This window comes from Garra rufa, chromosome 13, assembly GCF_049309525.1.
Source record: "Garra rufa chromosome 13, GarRuf1.0, whole genome shotgun sequence".
Lineage (NCBI taxonomy): Eukaryota > Metazoa > Chordata > Actinopteri > Cypriniformes > Cyprinidae > Garra > Garra rufa.
The window spans coordinates 40465992-40481248 of NC_133373.1; the positions used below are offsets into that span (position 1 = coordinate 40465992).

The window sequence follows — 15257 nt, forward strand, 5'->3', positions numbered from 1 at the left end:
GCTGAGGAACAGCCCTGTCTACACTGGCAGCCTTTATCCACCACCAGGAAAGTGCATCCTTGGGGATGGTGGCTATCCTTGCCTGAGTGCACCCACAGAACCCTGTGCAGGCTCGTTTCAACAGCAAGCACTCCCGTGCCCGTAACATCGTTGAGAGAGCTTTCGGGATGATGAAGACACGCTGGCGCTCGATTTTCTTCAAGGCCTTAGAGATCAGCCCTGCCTTCGTGCCTGAAGTGGTCGCGTGCTGTGCTGTGCTTCACAATCTCGCTCTTCTCAATGGCGACATCATTGAGGCAGAGGCTGAGGAAGACCATGATGACGGCCCCCCTGAACCCCACAACCTTCAGGCAAGAGTGGGAGAAGATGTGCGGAACAACCTGGCTGCTGCGGTGTCTGCTCCAAACATCTGTGTGCCTGCTCTCCATGAGCATGATTATCTGTAAAACATTTAAAAGGATTAAACATGTTTTGTAATTCATGTCAGCATTTTATGTTTACAGTTACATATTTATTTTTGTTATAGCGTCATTACTTTTGTGGTTTTACTACTGAGTGTTACTACTGAACTGGTAAGCTGAACTGGTCGATCTCTGCAGACATCTCCACCAGTGTCTGTATGCAAGCCACTTTACTCCAGGTTGCTTCTGGGTCATTGTCCCTGTAATAAATGCATGGTAAATCATTTTGGATAAAAGCATCTGTCAAATGCATACATGTAAATAAATGTAATTTATTTTTTTAAACCTTTTTTAATGTTCTCTGCTATAAATTACATACATTTATATATTTTTATTTGGTGGGTTAAAGAGTAAAAAAAAGTAAATACTGAATGAATTTATATGTATGGGTGCACTAACCATTCAGTTGCTATTTTACTGTGTAAAGTTAATGCAAAACTTTAAGTAGTTTGTTTAAATAGTGTAAAGTTCAACTTGGGTCATGGAGGGTCATTGTCCCACAGAGTTTTTTGTACCCTAATTATACACACCTGAACAATCTATTTAAACCAATTAATAACTGACTAATTGAAAATTACTGACAGGTGTGTTGGAATTGGCCCCTTCAGGGCAGTAGCCTTCCCTGACCTGCCTTGAATATCCTTGTGTGCTCTGTATGCATTTAGAAGTCACATAATACACACAATTAAAACTATTGTATGAACATCTTTTGTACATTACAACATAACACATTTTCACAAAATATTGATCACTTCATAAATATTTCATTTATGAATATCTCCATCTCAAAGTTATAACTAATTATCTAAAAGTGTATATTATATTCTGTAAATGCCTAGAGATTGTTTTATAAACATAGTATTGTGCATACTATACTTATGCCATGATTTGATATTGTTGTAGCAATGGTATAATGACCATATGTGGCAAGAATTTAATGTGACCTTTACACTTGAGCAACCGAAGGAACCTGGTTTTCTTAAAATTAAACGGAAAAGGACGGGAAAAGGACTTCTGATAACAAGTAATGTGATAAGCTTCACACTTTGTTGTTTGACATTTTCTTACTGATGTTGCCTAAAGAAGTCTTTAAAAAAAGATTTATATTTAAAAAAATTTAAAAAAATTTATATATTCTTAATTTAACTTTTAAAAAGCCAGGTTCCTTTGACTGCTCAAGTGTAAAGGAGGTCACACTATATATATGCGCATACACACAAGTGAACATTTTAAGTGAATCAGAAAAGTTCAAAGAATAAGACAAGAACAGGTATTGTTTTGGTTTTAGGACAGCTTTGATAAAAGGTTTTGGTCCACTTTAAATGTTGACTATTGAGATTATATTCAATTTCATTTAATTTTTGAAAATATGTTTGTTCTTACACATAAATGTGTAAATGATCAGAACATACTTTTGTCTTTTTCATATTTATTTTTTTGAAAGAATTTCGAGGAGGGAAAGGAATCTTTCATCCCTTTCCTTTGTCTCCCGGTCTCTCCTTTCCTCTCTCTCCCTTACTTCTCGTTGCCATCTCTCTTCTCGTTCTCTTGCTTCTCGGTCTTGTCTTTCCTGTCTCACTTGTCGCTCTCGCTCTCGCTCCGCTTCCCTCTCCTCCATCTCTGTTATTATGTCCTCCAGTTGTTTTGGCCTTTTTCGTTTGGCCCTCGCTGGCTCTAGGCTCGCTGAGGATGAAGAACACACAGCAACATCTGGAAAGGATGAGGCAATAAGGGCAGGTGGAGTGATGGAGGGTCTGCCCCCAATTGCCTCATCCATGGCACTATACCATTTCCAGGATGCTGCTGTGTGCGCTCCATCCTCAGTGCCAACACCGGTCTGTGGACATTTCAGTTCCTACAAAAATGCACAAACATATACAAAAGCATTCATTTTAATAGCACAATGTAATTTGATTTCTGTATTAGAACTAACAAAATGATCTTACTTTATATTTTTGTTTGAGGTTTTCCCTTTTTTTTTTTTTACAAATGCTGTTGTCACTCTGCCTTGAAGGCCCTGCTCCTCCACAAAAGCTCTGCAGCAAATAAACAGAAATCAAAAAGGAAAAGTTGTAAAAATTTCATTTGAAATAAACTACAACTTAGGATTTCTTAAAACAGAGTTTTTTATTCATTTCTGTAGTATACTCACTCAAAGCCTTTGATGGCAGCATTCCGCTTTTTGGTGAAGAGGGCTTCATTAGCCGCTCTCCACCTAATAAGCAGATGTGTGTGCTCATCTGTCCCTGTAACAACCAGACAATATTCAAGTAACCTCTGAGATTTGTGCTCAACCCTACATTTACATATTGAGGTGCTTGATGATGTTAAGTAGCTTTTTATCCAACACAAATATTCCTTATCGTTTAACAGTACTATTCGACAAATAAATAGATTACTTACATTTAATTATTTAATGGAAATGTATTTACATTACTTACATTCATCTATTGCACATAGTGCTGACAACAGTAAATTGTACTACACAATAGCACACATTTACATCACCTAACCCTAACATCAGATATTTACTTCACATCACATGTAACGTTAGGACCTATTAAACACAGTCGTATGAAATTCATATAGAAAATTTTACTACCGGACATTAAATAGCCATTTAGTAATCGTATTTAAGACAAATATGGTTTAATATGTATGTAAATCCACTTTGGAAACGTACGTGTGATTCCTGGAACTTAACAATTACTGTTAGCTATAAGGTTACATGATAAAACGCGATTTTAAAACAAAATCACAATTACACTACACCATTTAGCGTCTTTAAACTTTCAAAAATTTGCTGTACAGTACTTCAACAAATGCAAATTAGGAACCATGTTTTGGTTTGTAATACTCACATTTGAAACCCTCATCCAAATTTGCCGCCATGTTCGATTATGACGTATGCTCTTCTTCTTCATTTTTATGTTTGCTCGCGCGTGGCCTCCTGGGATAGAAAAGTAACCATCGGACGAGAACTCAATAATCTGGGCAGACGCAGTAGGCCATCCGGGAACTTCTCGACTACTCTTTTATGAATACTGAGGTTTCGGACATACTTATTCGCTCGCCTACTGCTTTTCCCCTACTATATAGTAGAGAAGTAGGCATATTCGGACGCACTTTAAGTAGACGTACGCCCGAATCTCGCGAGAATTAGTGCACTGGCCTACTAATTCTCGCCTACTCTTTTATAAATACTAAGGATTCGGACATACTTATTCGCTCGCCTACTGCTTTCCCCTACTAAATAGTAGAGAAGTAGGCGATTTCGGACGCAGCCACAGACCAGAATCGTGACGGATATCTTCAAAAGGTTTTTGAATTTTGGCGCTCTTTTTTCTCTGCATAGTGTTGCTATGGCAACTAGTAAATACCGTAAATTTAGTTATGCTAGCTTGTGTGGAAATATTTAAACCACGTGTGTTACAATTAACCCCGCGTTAGGTTGTGCCCCGCTCACCCCTAACTGTGCGTTCACACCGCCGCCGGCGAGAGCGTCAAAGTGGCCGGAAGTCATTCATTTTCAATGTGAGCCGGCGGCGAGAGCGGCACGGCGCGTTTTGGGCGGTGTGGGCGTCGGGGAGAGTTGAAGTCAGGTCAACTTTATGGTAATGAGCTATGACGCGGCTCGGCGGCAACCAATCGGAATGTAGAAGTTCACCGCTGAGAGGTTTCCAAAGAACGCAGTCCTGTAAACTTGGTTCCGGCCACATTAGTTCCCAAGTAAAATGGAGAAGTTAATTATTGCTGTGACGGGTTTCCCCATAATCTACGACGTGTCCCTGTTTTTAAGTTTGCACTTAACCATGAACACAAAACCCACACTATACAAATGGCTTTTAATTAGTTTATTTCGTTAGCAAACATGTAACTACAATTAAATTCGATGTCTTATTTTCATGTTTAAAATATTTAATGAGGTTAACTAACTCGCACCCTACTTGTTGTCAGTCTGCACAAGATCGAAATGCTTGTTTGCTTTGCGGCCGCTTTAAATACAAGACCAAGCGTTCGATCGTCAGAGCGTCAAGGAATCTTTCTACAGCGTTGCTTGCAGGGCGGCCAGAGCGAATTTTGACGCTCTCGCCGGCGGCGGTGTGAACGCACAGTAACTGTTGAATAAATGCTGACGCGGGACAAAATGCCCGATTTCCCAACACGTTGAACTGAGCAATGCCATTGTACCATTTTAATAGGCTACTTTTAAACGCACGTAACTCAGTAATGTCAGCTTATGTATTTTCTGAGGGGGGTGGGATTTTTGTTGGGAAAGTCGGAGGAGAGACGCACACTTCGATTAGACTGGATAAACACATGCAGCATCTTAATTGTTAAGAAAATGGTATAAATGTCTGGAATATTTTGATTATGTCCAATGCTTCTCTTTCTTTTTGCAATTATTAGACACATTTCACTATCTTTTCAAATGCCTAGGTCTGTTTAATTTCCTTAATTATAAAATTTCTAGCACAATTTTTAACGTTTATTCAAGCAATAATATATAAATTATCTCATGTTTATGCTTGTTTAAAACCAGGGATTAAAAACGAATTCCAAGTAAAAACCGTATTTTTTCTTTACATTTCCAGAGAGCGAAACGAACTAAATTAAACATTACTTAATAAATTCAAGGCACTATTTCCTTATTCATTTGATACAACTATTATAGCTATACATTTAATATAACATAATATTATTTTGTCATATTCGCGATTCCTGAATTTATATATGAAAATTTCGTTTTGAAGTGCATTCGTTATGTTTGTATAAGAAAAGTTGTTAACCTAGCCTATTAAGTTGATTTAATATTCTTAATAATTTTTAGAAGAAGTTAAAAGTTAAGAAAAAAGGAATTAGCTTGTAGTCTATATATTTAGGGCTATAGGCTTATTACACTGTAGATCGAAATAAAATAATTATTGATCATATTTCACATCGGAGAATCACTGACATAATTTAGAGTAGCCTACTTCGAAAACGAAACTATTTAAATCTGTATAAAGGAAAGACAAAATAAATCACAACAAGAACAATCTGTATTTTTCTTGTAATCAAGGACATTTCTTTTGACAAAAATTCCTAATTAATGCCGAATGATGTTTGACAGTGAAAGCATCTCCACCATAGCCGCATAATCGCTGGTTTCAGTCGCAAATATTAAACATGCGGGTCAGGAAGTGGGTCGGGTACAATATTTTCTTTTTCTTTTTTTGCGGTCCGAGTAGCAGGCTGGTTAGTTGAAAACGTCAGTCGGGTTCAGGTTGTTTATACATTGACCCGCGCATCACTGATAGCCTGCCCTTCTATAATGAATGTGCGTCAAAGCGGTAAAAATAAAAATAAAAATAAATAAATACTAGCATTAACGTTAACAGTTGTCCTTACTTTAATGGACTTTGATGGATTCACTAGCAAACTTCAAGTGACTTACACTTTTCTTTGAAAAAAAGCTCCTTATGTCTATCTTCTTTTTTTTTTTTTTGCTGCTGCCATCCTCACATGTATGTCACCCATAGACTGTAAAAAACACACCCAACACACATTCTTGCACAGGAAAAAAAATCCACTGCATTTGGCACTGCTTGTATCTGAATGCAGCCATAGCCTCTCACATGATAGCAGGGAAAGGCACAGCCAATCAAAATGTTCATATGTGTTTTGGGGGCGGGAGAACTCAAGGAGAGAACGTGATTTGTTGACAGCGCAATTTTTTTTAAGTGGATTAAATTATTGGTGGGGACATTTCAATGGTTGGAGGATATTGGTGGGGACACATCCCCTCCATCCACCCTAAATCTACGCCCCTGTTTGTAGCAATACAAAAAAAAAAATACATTGTATGGGTGAAAATTATGGATTTTTCTTTTATGCCAAAAATCATTAGGATATTAAGTAAAGATCATGTTCCATAAAGATATTTTGTACATTTTCTACCGTCAATATATCAAAACTTAATTTCTGATTAGTAATATGCATTGCTTAGAACTTCATTTACAAGATAAAGCTTTTGTTGCTCTTTCTAATAACTTTTCAATGCTCCAAAGCAGTGTCATATAGCATTAGATGTGTCAGGTGTCCTGTTGCTGTAGGGAATAATCTCCCATGACACTGTTTATAACATAAAAGACAAAAAAGTAGATGACTCATGTATACATGATGACTCATAATTTTATTCAACATGCCAAATATCTATAACACCATAAATACCATCCAACAGAAAATACGAGTGTCAAAATAATTCACTATTATACAAACAATGCACAACAATACAGCAGGTGATAATGTTTTTAATATCATGATTTCACTCCAAACAGGCTCAACTATTTATGTTTTTTCTTCCACAGAAGCTGAAAGAAAAAATAAAAATAACTTAATCTTGTCATGTTCAAAATTAAGCCTGAAATGAAAATATTAATTAATTCATATTACTCCATAAAACAGTTACTTACATGGAGTAAGATAGTAATCACTCTTTGATGTCTCAGATCCTTGTCCTGAATAGGAATGACACAATTAAACCAGGATGAATAAACAATAACACTACAGAAACATGAAAATGCATACACTGAACTCTGAGAGAGTTTACAGAACATTTACCAGCAGCACTTCTCTTCTTCCATATGACAAGTGCAGTTATGATGAGAACAGCCACACACATTAACACCAGCACACCGATCACTACAGACAGACTGAAGGATCCTGGCTCATATTCAGCCACATCTGAAATTGGGGTGAAGCGATTAAAAAATAAAAAATAAAAAAAATAACAGTAATCTACAGACAGTTTGTTTTGTTGTTTTTATTAAACCTAATTTCAAATTTTATTTCATTTCATTTTACTTAGATTTTCTTTACCAAATGTAATGTCCAGTTTGTTGTCCAGATTGAGGTGCTTCATTGTGCAGTTGTATTTATGTCCCTCACGTAGCTCTTCTTCACTGATCACCAAACTCTTCCTCATCTGGTAAGTCCCGTCTCCATTGGGCAGAATCTCTCCTCCTGTGATTTGATCATCATCCACAGGCTGACCATCTCTGAACAGGGTCAGGTTAATGTGACGCGGGTAAAAACCAGTGGCCAGACAGCTGATCTGAAGCCCTTTAAAGTCTGGGAGCGTCTTCCTTATGAGTCTAACTCTGGGTTTCACTACAGAGAAGGACGAAAAGTGTTATTGTTATTAAACAGTTTGGTTCATTGATTAATTAATGAATACATCATTCATTAATTTATGCTAATCATGATTTATAACATTTTAACTGAAGTTACTCAGGTTGATTCTCTCACATTTTCTCATCACATTGTTCTTCTCCATATTCAGGTACCTCTGCAAAACTTTAATGCAAATAGGATGGTAAACATTTTCATACATAAATTTTACTTTTAGCCTTTTTACTTGGTCCCATGTTACCATCCATGGAATTTTCATCTGGATATCATTTTTTCCCATGTCAAAGGTGAACTCTTCCATGTTTTGTCCACTGAAAGCATCCCAGAAATAAAACAGACCTGGCTTACTATTGTTCAACAGTTCGCATCCGGCAAGCCTCTGTTGAACATGTATACCTTCAAATGAATTAAAAAATACATAAATAAATAATAAAGACTTGTTATTTTTTCCTGACATAGTACATCTAGTTTTCTTGTTTCTACACCAAAAGCTTTAGATAAATAAAAACATAAAAGCTATGTTATTAAATGTTCTAATCAGTATTGTGCTAATACTGATATGTAGACTATAGTTCTCACCATCTGTGTGATTTAGATGTTCCTTAAGATAATCTGCTCGATCTTTCATGCTGTTATACACTTCACGAAATACATAAATTGCATCAGTTTGCTCTTCATCATCATACTTTGAATCACTCAGTCTGCGATGTAAAAAAGTCCATGTGATCGAATCATAATATCCTATTTGGACATCATCCAACATCAACACAACACTAAACTCAGGAAATTGTGTTTGTCCACCTATATATGTCACAAAAGCCATTAGTGAATGCGAACCTGTGGATAAACAACAAGCATACATTAGTATGCCATCAAATCAGACCGTTACATATGACAATGCATTCTTCTACACAAAGAGAGACACATAAGGCAAAATAATAAAGTATTAATTAGTTAATTTGTTTGTGGTTATTATTATTATTATTATTAGTAGAAGTATTATGATGTTTCGGAAATGAAGGGTGCTTTTTAACAGACCAGCTTACAACTTTAATGAAACATACATAAATTATACTGAACATTTACTAATGGTTTGATCATCATTTGTTCATGATTAATAACGATTTAATGAGATAATAGTACAATGTTGACATTTCAATGATTAATAATTGATTATTATTATATTAACTAGTAATTTATTAACCATCTACTAAGGATCTGTTTGATAATTTCATGATTGCTATTTTTTAAGATAATTTACGACAGATTTGTAAATCTTTAGCATATTACTTACAATAAAATGATTTCAAAATCATATTAATCATTTATAAACACATAGTCATGTTTTGTAAGTGATTAGTTCATAATGAACAAATTACTTGTAAATGAACTTGTAATGGACATGTAAATGAATTAACAAAACATACACAAATTGTTAGCATATCACTTATTAATCATTTGTGAATGTTTTGTAAATTATTATTTCATGATCACTTATAAATGACTTACAACTGAACGTTATTATAAAGTGTTACCCATATTTTTACATTTAGTACTTCAGGTGGTACAGAATATAGTTAAATGTTTCCAAGAAGACAAAATCAGCTAAATTTACCCTGATCTTCAAATTCAAAAAGTTAATGTATGGTTTTTCCTTCTGGAGCATCAGTGAGCTTTTGAACCTTCTGTAATTGTTGTTTAAGTGTTAAACGATGGATCTCAAAATCATCCAGTCATTGTTGGAAAGGGTTCAAATACACAAAAATGCTGGAAAACCAAAGTATTTGTCTGTCTGAAGAACAGCAAGCAGTTTAACTGTTCAGGACAAACAAGGGACTCATGAACAACAATCACTAAACAAACAAACAAACAAACAAACAAACAAAACACAGCTGTGGATCATTGAGGTAAGAACACAGTTTTATAAATCAAGTGGATGTAAACAGGCTAATTTTTATAAATTCAATTATTATTTTTTCTTGTGGACTATTATGTAAACATCTTTTATGTGAAATGTCTTATTCAGGTCAGTAGTAAATAAACAATAACATGCATTTTGAATGAACTCTCTTTTCTGTGGTAAAATAATTAACATTTTGTAGATTCTGAATTTTTTAACTTTATATAGGGTAAGACATAATATGCTTAATAGTGAGTCAGGCATTTTTGAGCTGCTTCAAATCCTCTGCATACATAATGTATGGCCCTTTCATTTGTACTATTTTGCAATTCTTCAATTATGTGAATTCATTTGTACTAAATTTTAGCTGATTTAATTTAGCAACCATTTTTTTTTTTTTCGCCAAATTTTGAATGGAAACAAATGATGCTGCATCCTTTCAATTTCAGTTGTGATTGGCTGGCTGGCCTCGTAATTCGATCAGTGATCAAAACATATCTATTAGAAAGTAGATTTTAAAAAAAGTGAAAATAAAATTTTATTATACGTTATATGCATCTGAGTTGTGCAAATGATTCAAAATGAATGAAAAAATGACTAAAAAGTTAACTTAATCACTGTCTTTGTATGAAAATTAATTCTGTCTGCCTTTCAAAAAAATATTTCCCTTTTCTAGTTTCAGAAAGACAATGTGATAAATGGAATCTAAACAATAAACAACATATAAGATGTTACTGTTAATCAATATTATATATCTGAACATTTGCAATGCTACACAACTGCTGCCTACATTTCTGAAATACCATTAAGCAGTTCAAAATGATATACAAAATGACATACCTGCTGTGGTGACTCCTAAACATGACCACACAAACACAAGAAAGAACATTGCTCTCTAGATTAAGCTCCCTGTAATTCAAAATACAGGTGTATTTTTTGTTTCTTGCAGATCTCAGTACTATATTTACAGCGTCCTGAAGCAAGCCAGAGAAGAGCTTGAGCTGAAGTTGAACCTGATTTACCGGTTTGTGGTTTACAGTTCTGTTACGCAGTTACTTAAAACGATAGTCTATCCAAAGACTTAAGATATTAGGAACCAGGGCAGTGTCACAGTCGGGTGTATGAGACGAACAGAGACGATAATTAAACAAAAGTTCTTTAATAAAATCTCCAAAAGGTAAATCAAACAGGGAAATCCAGAGAGGGAGACAAGTGAACACATTTCCAACATAACGTTAATATCGCACAAGGAAGACTGAACTGAACACAGCTTAAATAGACAAGATAAAACAAGACAGGTGTGGGTAATTTAATAATAATAGTGCAATTAAGGAGGGCAGAAACAGGAAGGACCAAATATGGGCAGAGGGAAAAACCAAATACAACAGTCCAACGGGGGGTGGGGGGTGAGTGGGGTGAAACAATAGGCAAAACATGTGACATTACACCCCCTCCCGGTAGGCGCAACCTCGTCCATGGTGGAGGAAGGGCTGATGACTCCAGGGGGCTGAACAACAGAGGAGGAGCAGGTGGCGGTAGAGCCTGAGGCGGAGAGCCGATGATCCTGGGTAACACAGAGGATCCGGAGGGCCAAGGTAGAGCCCTGCGCGGGACTGTTTTCTTTATCCCGCTCCCGCCCGCGCCCGCCGAATTTCTGACCATTACCGCCCGCTCCCGCAACGTGTGTGTTACACTCCCGCCCGCTCCCGCAATATGTATGTCCACTCCCGCCCGCACCCGCAAAACTCTGAGAATTTATTCCCGCACGATAATAGAAATGCATTGATTTTGCCTCTTCTCCCGTCCCGCAGGGAAAAAAAACGTATTTGTATTGCTGTTATTAAAGAGATTCATGTTTGTTTCTTTCCCTGGCCTGCATGTATTCTGACACACTGGTAGGGAATAGTAGCCTGGGCTACCGGGGACTTCTAAAACGCTTAGGCTACCGACTTCAAGTACTTTTTTTCACGTAATCGCCGTATGCAGCCAGAGGAGGGAGCGCCGCGCCACTCATTACAACACACAGACTAATCCAGCGCGTTGTGCCGTAGACAGGCCGTTAGCAGTACAGAACGGATTTGCATCGGGCGAGGGAAGAGGGAGGGCAATGCGGGGCAGCCCAAACAACGGGAAAAAGGCGAGTGGACGGAAGAAAACTGGACAGGTTTTCCCGAAACCCCCTCTCGAAATCCCCCTGCAAAACAAGTTAAGCTTTCCAATGAATGGAGTTGCACTTTACCTTATTGGAATACCTCCGTATCCTGAAAACGAAGTAAGTGCAAGACTTTTTTCCTCACTAACACAAAGCGTGCTGACCCCCAATTTCCACCGGCTGCGTTACGGCTCCGGCACGGCGGCGGAGTCAATAGGTTTCCATTAAAGTCAATGAGTGTATTTCCACTGAATGCGGTACAGCTGCGTTCCGACTCCGGCGATCCGCAGCCCTCCGGAGCAGATACGCAGAGCTTCTATTTTTGCTGAATGCCGGAGCGCTCCGCAGCACTACAGGGCAGAGTACGCAGGACAGGAAGTTCGAGTGACAAAACAGAACAGCCAGAAACAAAATAAAAGATCCGTTTAATTTTCAAAATAAAATACACCGCGCTCATATTTCCCTACACTACACCTTGAAAACGTCATAATGGGCGGAGACAGGCTTGTTGAAGTTTTAACCCCGTTGACACGATGGATGAAGGTTATTGAGGTCGGTAGGTAATTCAGAAAAGAGTTCTATCCTATACTCTTCTGGATGGAAAACTGTTCCTGGTTTGGTAGTTCTGTTTATAGAAACTACATATCGCGCGATCACACCAGAATTCACGAGATTACATGGGGCCTCGTGACGTCAGCTGTCAGTCATGACCGCAGCCGTTCCGCAACAAATCTGGACCTGGTGGGTATTGACGGACAACGGAACACGGAGCTGTCACGCAGCGGAGCCGTTCCGCAGACGTTCCACATCTGGTGGAAATTGGGGGTGAGCATCCCGATCTCGCAGTGCTTTTTTTAGCCGCCCATTCCTGCCCGCAGCAAAGTTCAAACCGCCCGCTCCCGCGAGATTTACGTTGGGTCCCAATCCCAGTGCAGCCCTCTAGGCCAAGGCGGAGCCAAAGGCTCTGGTGACCGAGGCAGACCGAGGCTCCCATTGTTGATGGCTCTGTCGCAACCAGCTATGGCTCTCCGTCTGCGGTGGTATCGGGCTCTGGCTCCGTGTGTCGGGGTGTGGGTTGGCTGGGATCTGGGTCAAGAGTGGGGTTGGTGTCGTCCTCCACAGTTTGCGAAGATCTGCTGGACACCAGCACCCACTCAATATTGGCAGCGAAATTTCCTAGAGGATCATGCCCGGACAACCGCGCTCTGCACTCGGCATTCAGCCTCGTCCTGTCGAGTGTCGTCCGGGTAGTGGGTTAGGTTGGCGATTTCCACAGACAGTCTGGTATGGTCCTTGAGGGAAAGGCTCCACTGCTCCAGCAAGAGAAAATCACGCTGAAATTCACAGGAAAATGGGAAAATCACGCTGCTTAACTTTAGCTGGTGCAATATTCTGTCACGATCAGGTGTCTGAGACGAACAGAGGAGAATTGAGAATTGATGAACACATATCCAACATGATGTTAATATCACACAAGGAAGACTGAACTGAACATAGCTTAAATAGACAAGATAAGACAAGACAGGTGTGGGTAATTTGACAATAGTGCAGGTGACGAGGACAGGAACAGAAAGGAGTAAATATGGGCAGAATGAAAAACCAAATACAACAGTCCAATGGGGGTGAAACAATGGGCAAAACCAAACAGACAGTCCATGGGGCGTGACAGGCAGAAGGTGTTCAACCACTATGCAGTGACTAAAGATTTTTCTACTGGCCCAGTTGGTCCAGTAACGCTATAAATAAATAATGTTATGACACCAATATTTGGTATACCAGTGAAATTCACAATTCTCAATTCCAGTTTTGAAATCATAGGAACCAGACCACAATACAGCTCTTAAATGTCAGCAAAGGTCACAGTATTTAGACTGTAGATGGCTTTAAACTGCACTATTCATTCACACAGAAACACATAGACATAATATTTAGCACTCTTTTTGCACTTTAATATTCAAAATCACTAATCCACATTGGAGTTTTGTTAAATAAACAGCGCTATTACAGAAATCATATTGTGTGGACGCCCTGCTCTAACAGACTTGTGTTAAATTGGTATCTGAATGCTGAACATGCTCCTCCTGAACTTTAATAAAACATCATTTCAAATTTATTCAACAGAATAATTTTCAAGGGATCTTTAATTTGATGTATGAAAATGTAGAGATGTATGAAAATGTACAGCAGAAATATTCTTCATAAAAGAAGTTTGTTCTCCTTTCTGCACCTGTCGCACCAGAGACTCCAATAAGAGAGTCATCCATCCAGATGAGATGATCAAATATTGGGATTTTATAGAAGACAAAATACAAAAATGTATAACACTTTGAAATTTGGACCAGTGCAAGCTCATTTATCACCTTGAATTGAAACTGACAAAAATATGTTTTAATTTTTTAAAAAACTGGTAAATTATACATAATTAAATATTTGTGTTGTTGAAATCAATAAATGTAGAGTAGCTTTCTCCCTCTTTGTCCGACTCTCTGAGATCTGTTATGGATCTCTTCTAGGGCTTCTATCCTTCTTGTAAAAAGGACTATCCTAGATGAAATGATGAACAATTTGTCCCATATTTTTATACTTTCTGTAATTGTCTATAAACACCTCTTTTTGTTGAGACTGAATGGCGAGAAAGCCTTGCAAAAAGCCTATTTCCTGGTATGTATTTTGTAAGCATTTAATAACCAGTGTCCTGGTGTCACAGTTCTGTCTTTTGGTCATTGGTTTCTCCCTTTGTCTCCCCCTGTCATTCTGTTGTGATTTGGTTTAACCCTCGTTTGTCAAGATTCCGGTCACCTGTGTTTAATTATGAGTTACCCTTTATAAGTCTGTCTGTCTGTCTTTTTGAAGATGGACCATTCACTCCACAAAAAAAATATGTTTTATGCATTTTTATTTGTTCTCCAAGAACTAGAAATCCAACTGTCCGTGATAAAAAAAAAAAAAAGTCTTTAGTAGGTAGTTTACCGCTTACCTTATGTTTTCGTTTGCCTAACTCAGATTTGAAGCCTTTGTTTGATGTTTTTCGGTATTTAATTAACTAGCCAGATCGCAAACAGATTCAGTCACCCATGCAGCCTTGTGACTAAATGACAGAATTCAGCTTATGACTGAATTAAAGCCTTCAATCACAATGTGACATTCAAACCTGCGTTCGCGCTGCCCAGAGAGAACAGTTTAATGCGTATGAAACAGCTTTACACAGGCATTTGCATCGCTGTTTCTGTGTTACAAACATCCAAATAATCACAAAAGTACTGGAATAATAGTTTATAGTTCGGATATAAACACTGTTGTATACAGCAGCGAACAAATTAGAATAAATCACCTTTTTTTAAAGTGACAACGCTTCAAATAAATATTGTATCAATTACACCATAACGTCAGCAGGTGGCGACAAGTGACTGATGAAAAAGAGAGTCATTCAAAAAAAATGTTGATTCTTTCAGAAATGAAACAAGTTAATTCTTCATGAACGAGTCCTTGAATCATTTATTCAACTTAATTTTTTTAACAATTCATTGAGTATTGAATATATTTTAATAATAGACTGCAGACATTTTAGTGG

The 15257-nt window shown here is 37.7% G+C and overlaps 1 protein-coding gene across 3 annotated transcripts in view; it reads right to left on the reverse strand.

Moving 5' to 3' along the window:
* The window catches only part of LOC141348667 (DLA class I histocompatibility antigen, A9/A9 alpha chain-like), a 100066-nt gene that overhangs the window by 10722 nt on the left and 74087 nt on the right, over positions 1-15257 (reverse strand). For 2 of the 3 annotated variants that reach the window (XM_073852945.1, XM_073852944.1), the window contains exons 4-7: positions 7323-7613; positions 7065-7187; positions 6917-6961; positions 6618-6814 (exon numbers count right to left, since the gene is read on the reverse strand). The exons of the other annotated variant lie outside the window; for it this stretch is intronic. In XM_073852945.1, coding sequence (XP_073709046.1) covers positions 6792-6814; positions 6917-6961; positions 7065-7187; positions 7323-7613 — 482 coding nt within the window. In that variant the 3' untranslated portion in view covers positions 6618-6791. Of the gene's footprint in view, positions 1-6617; positions 6815-6916; positions 6962-7064; positions 7188-7322; positions 7614-15257 lie in introns of those variants that run through there. 3 annotated transcript variants of the gene reach the window in all.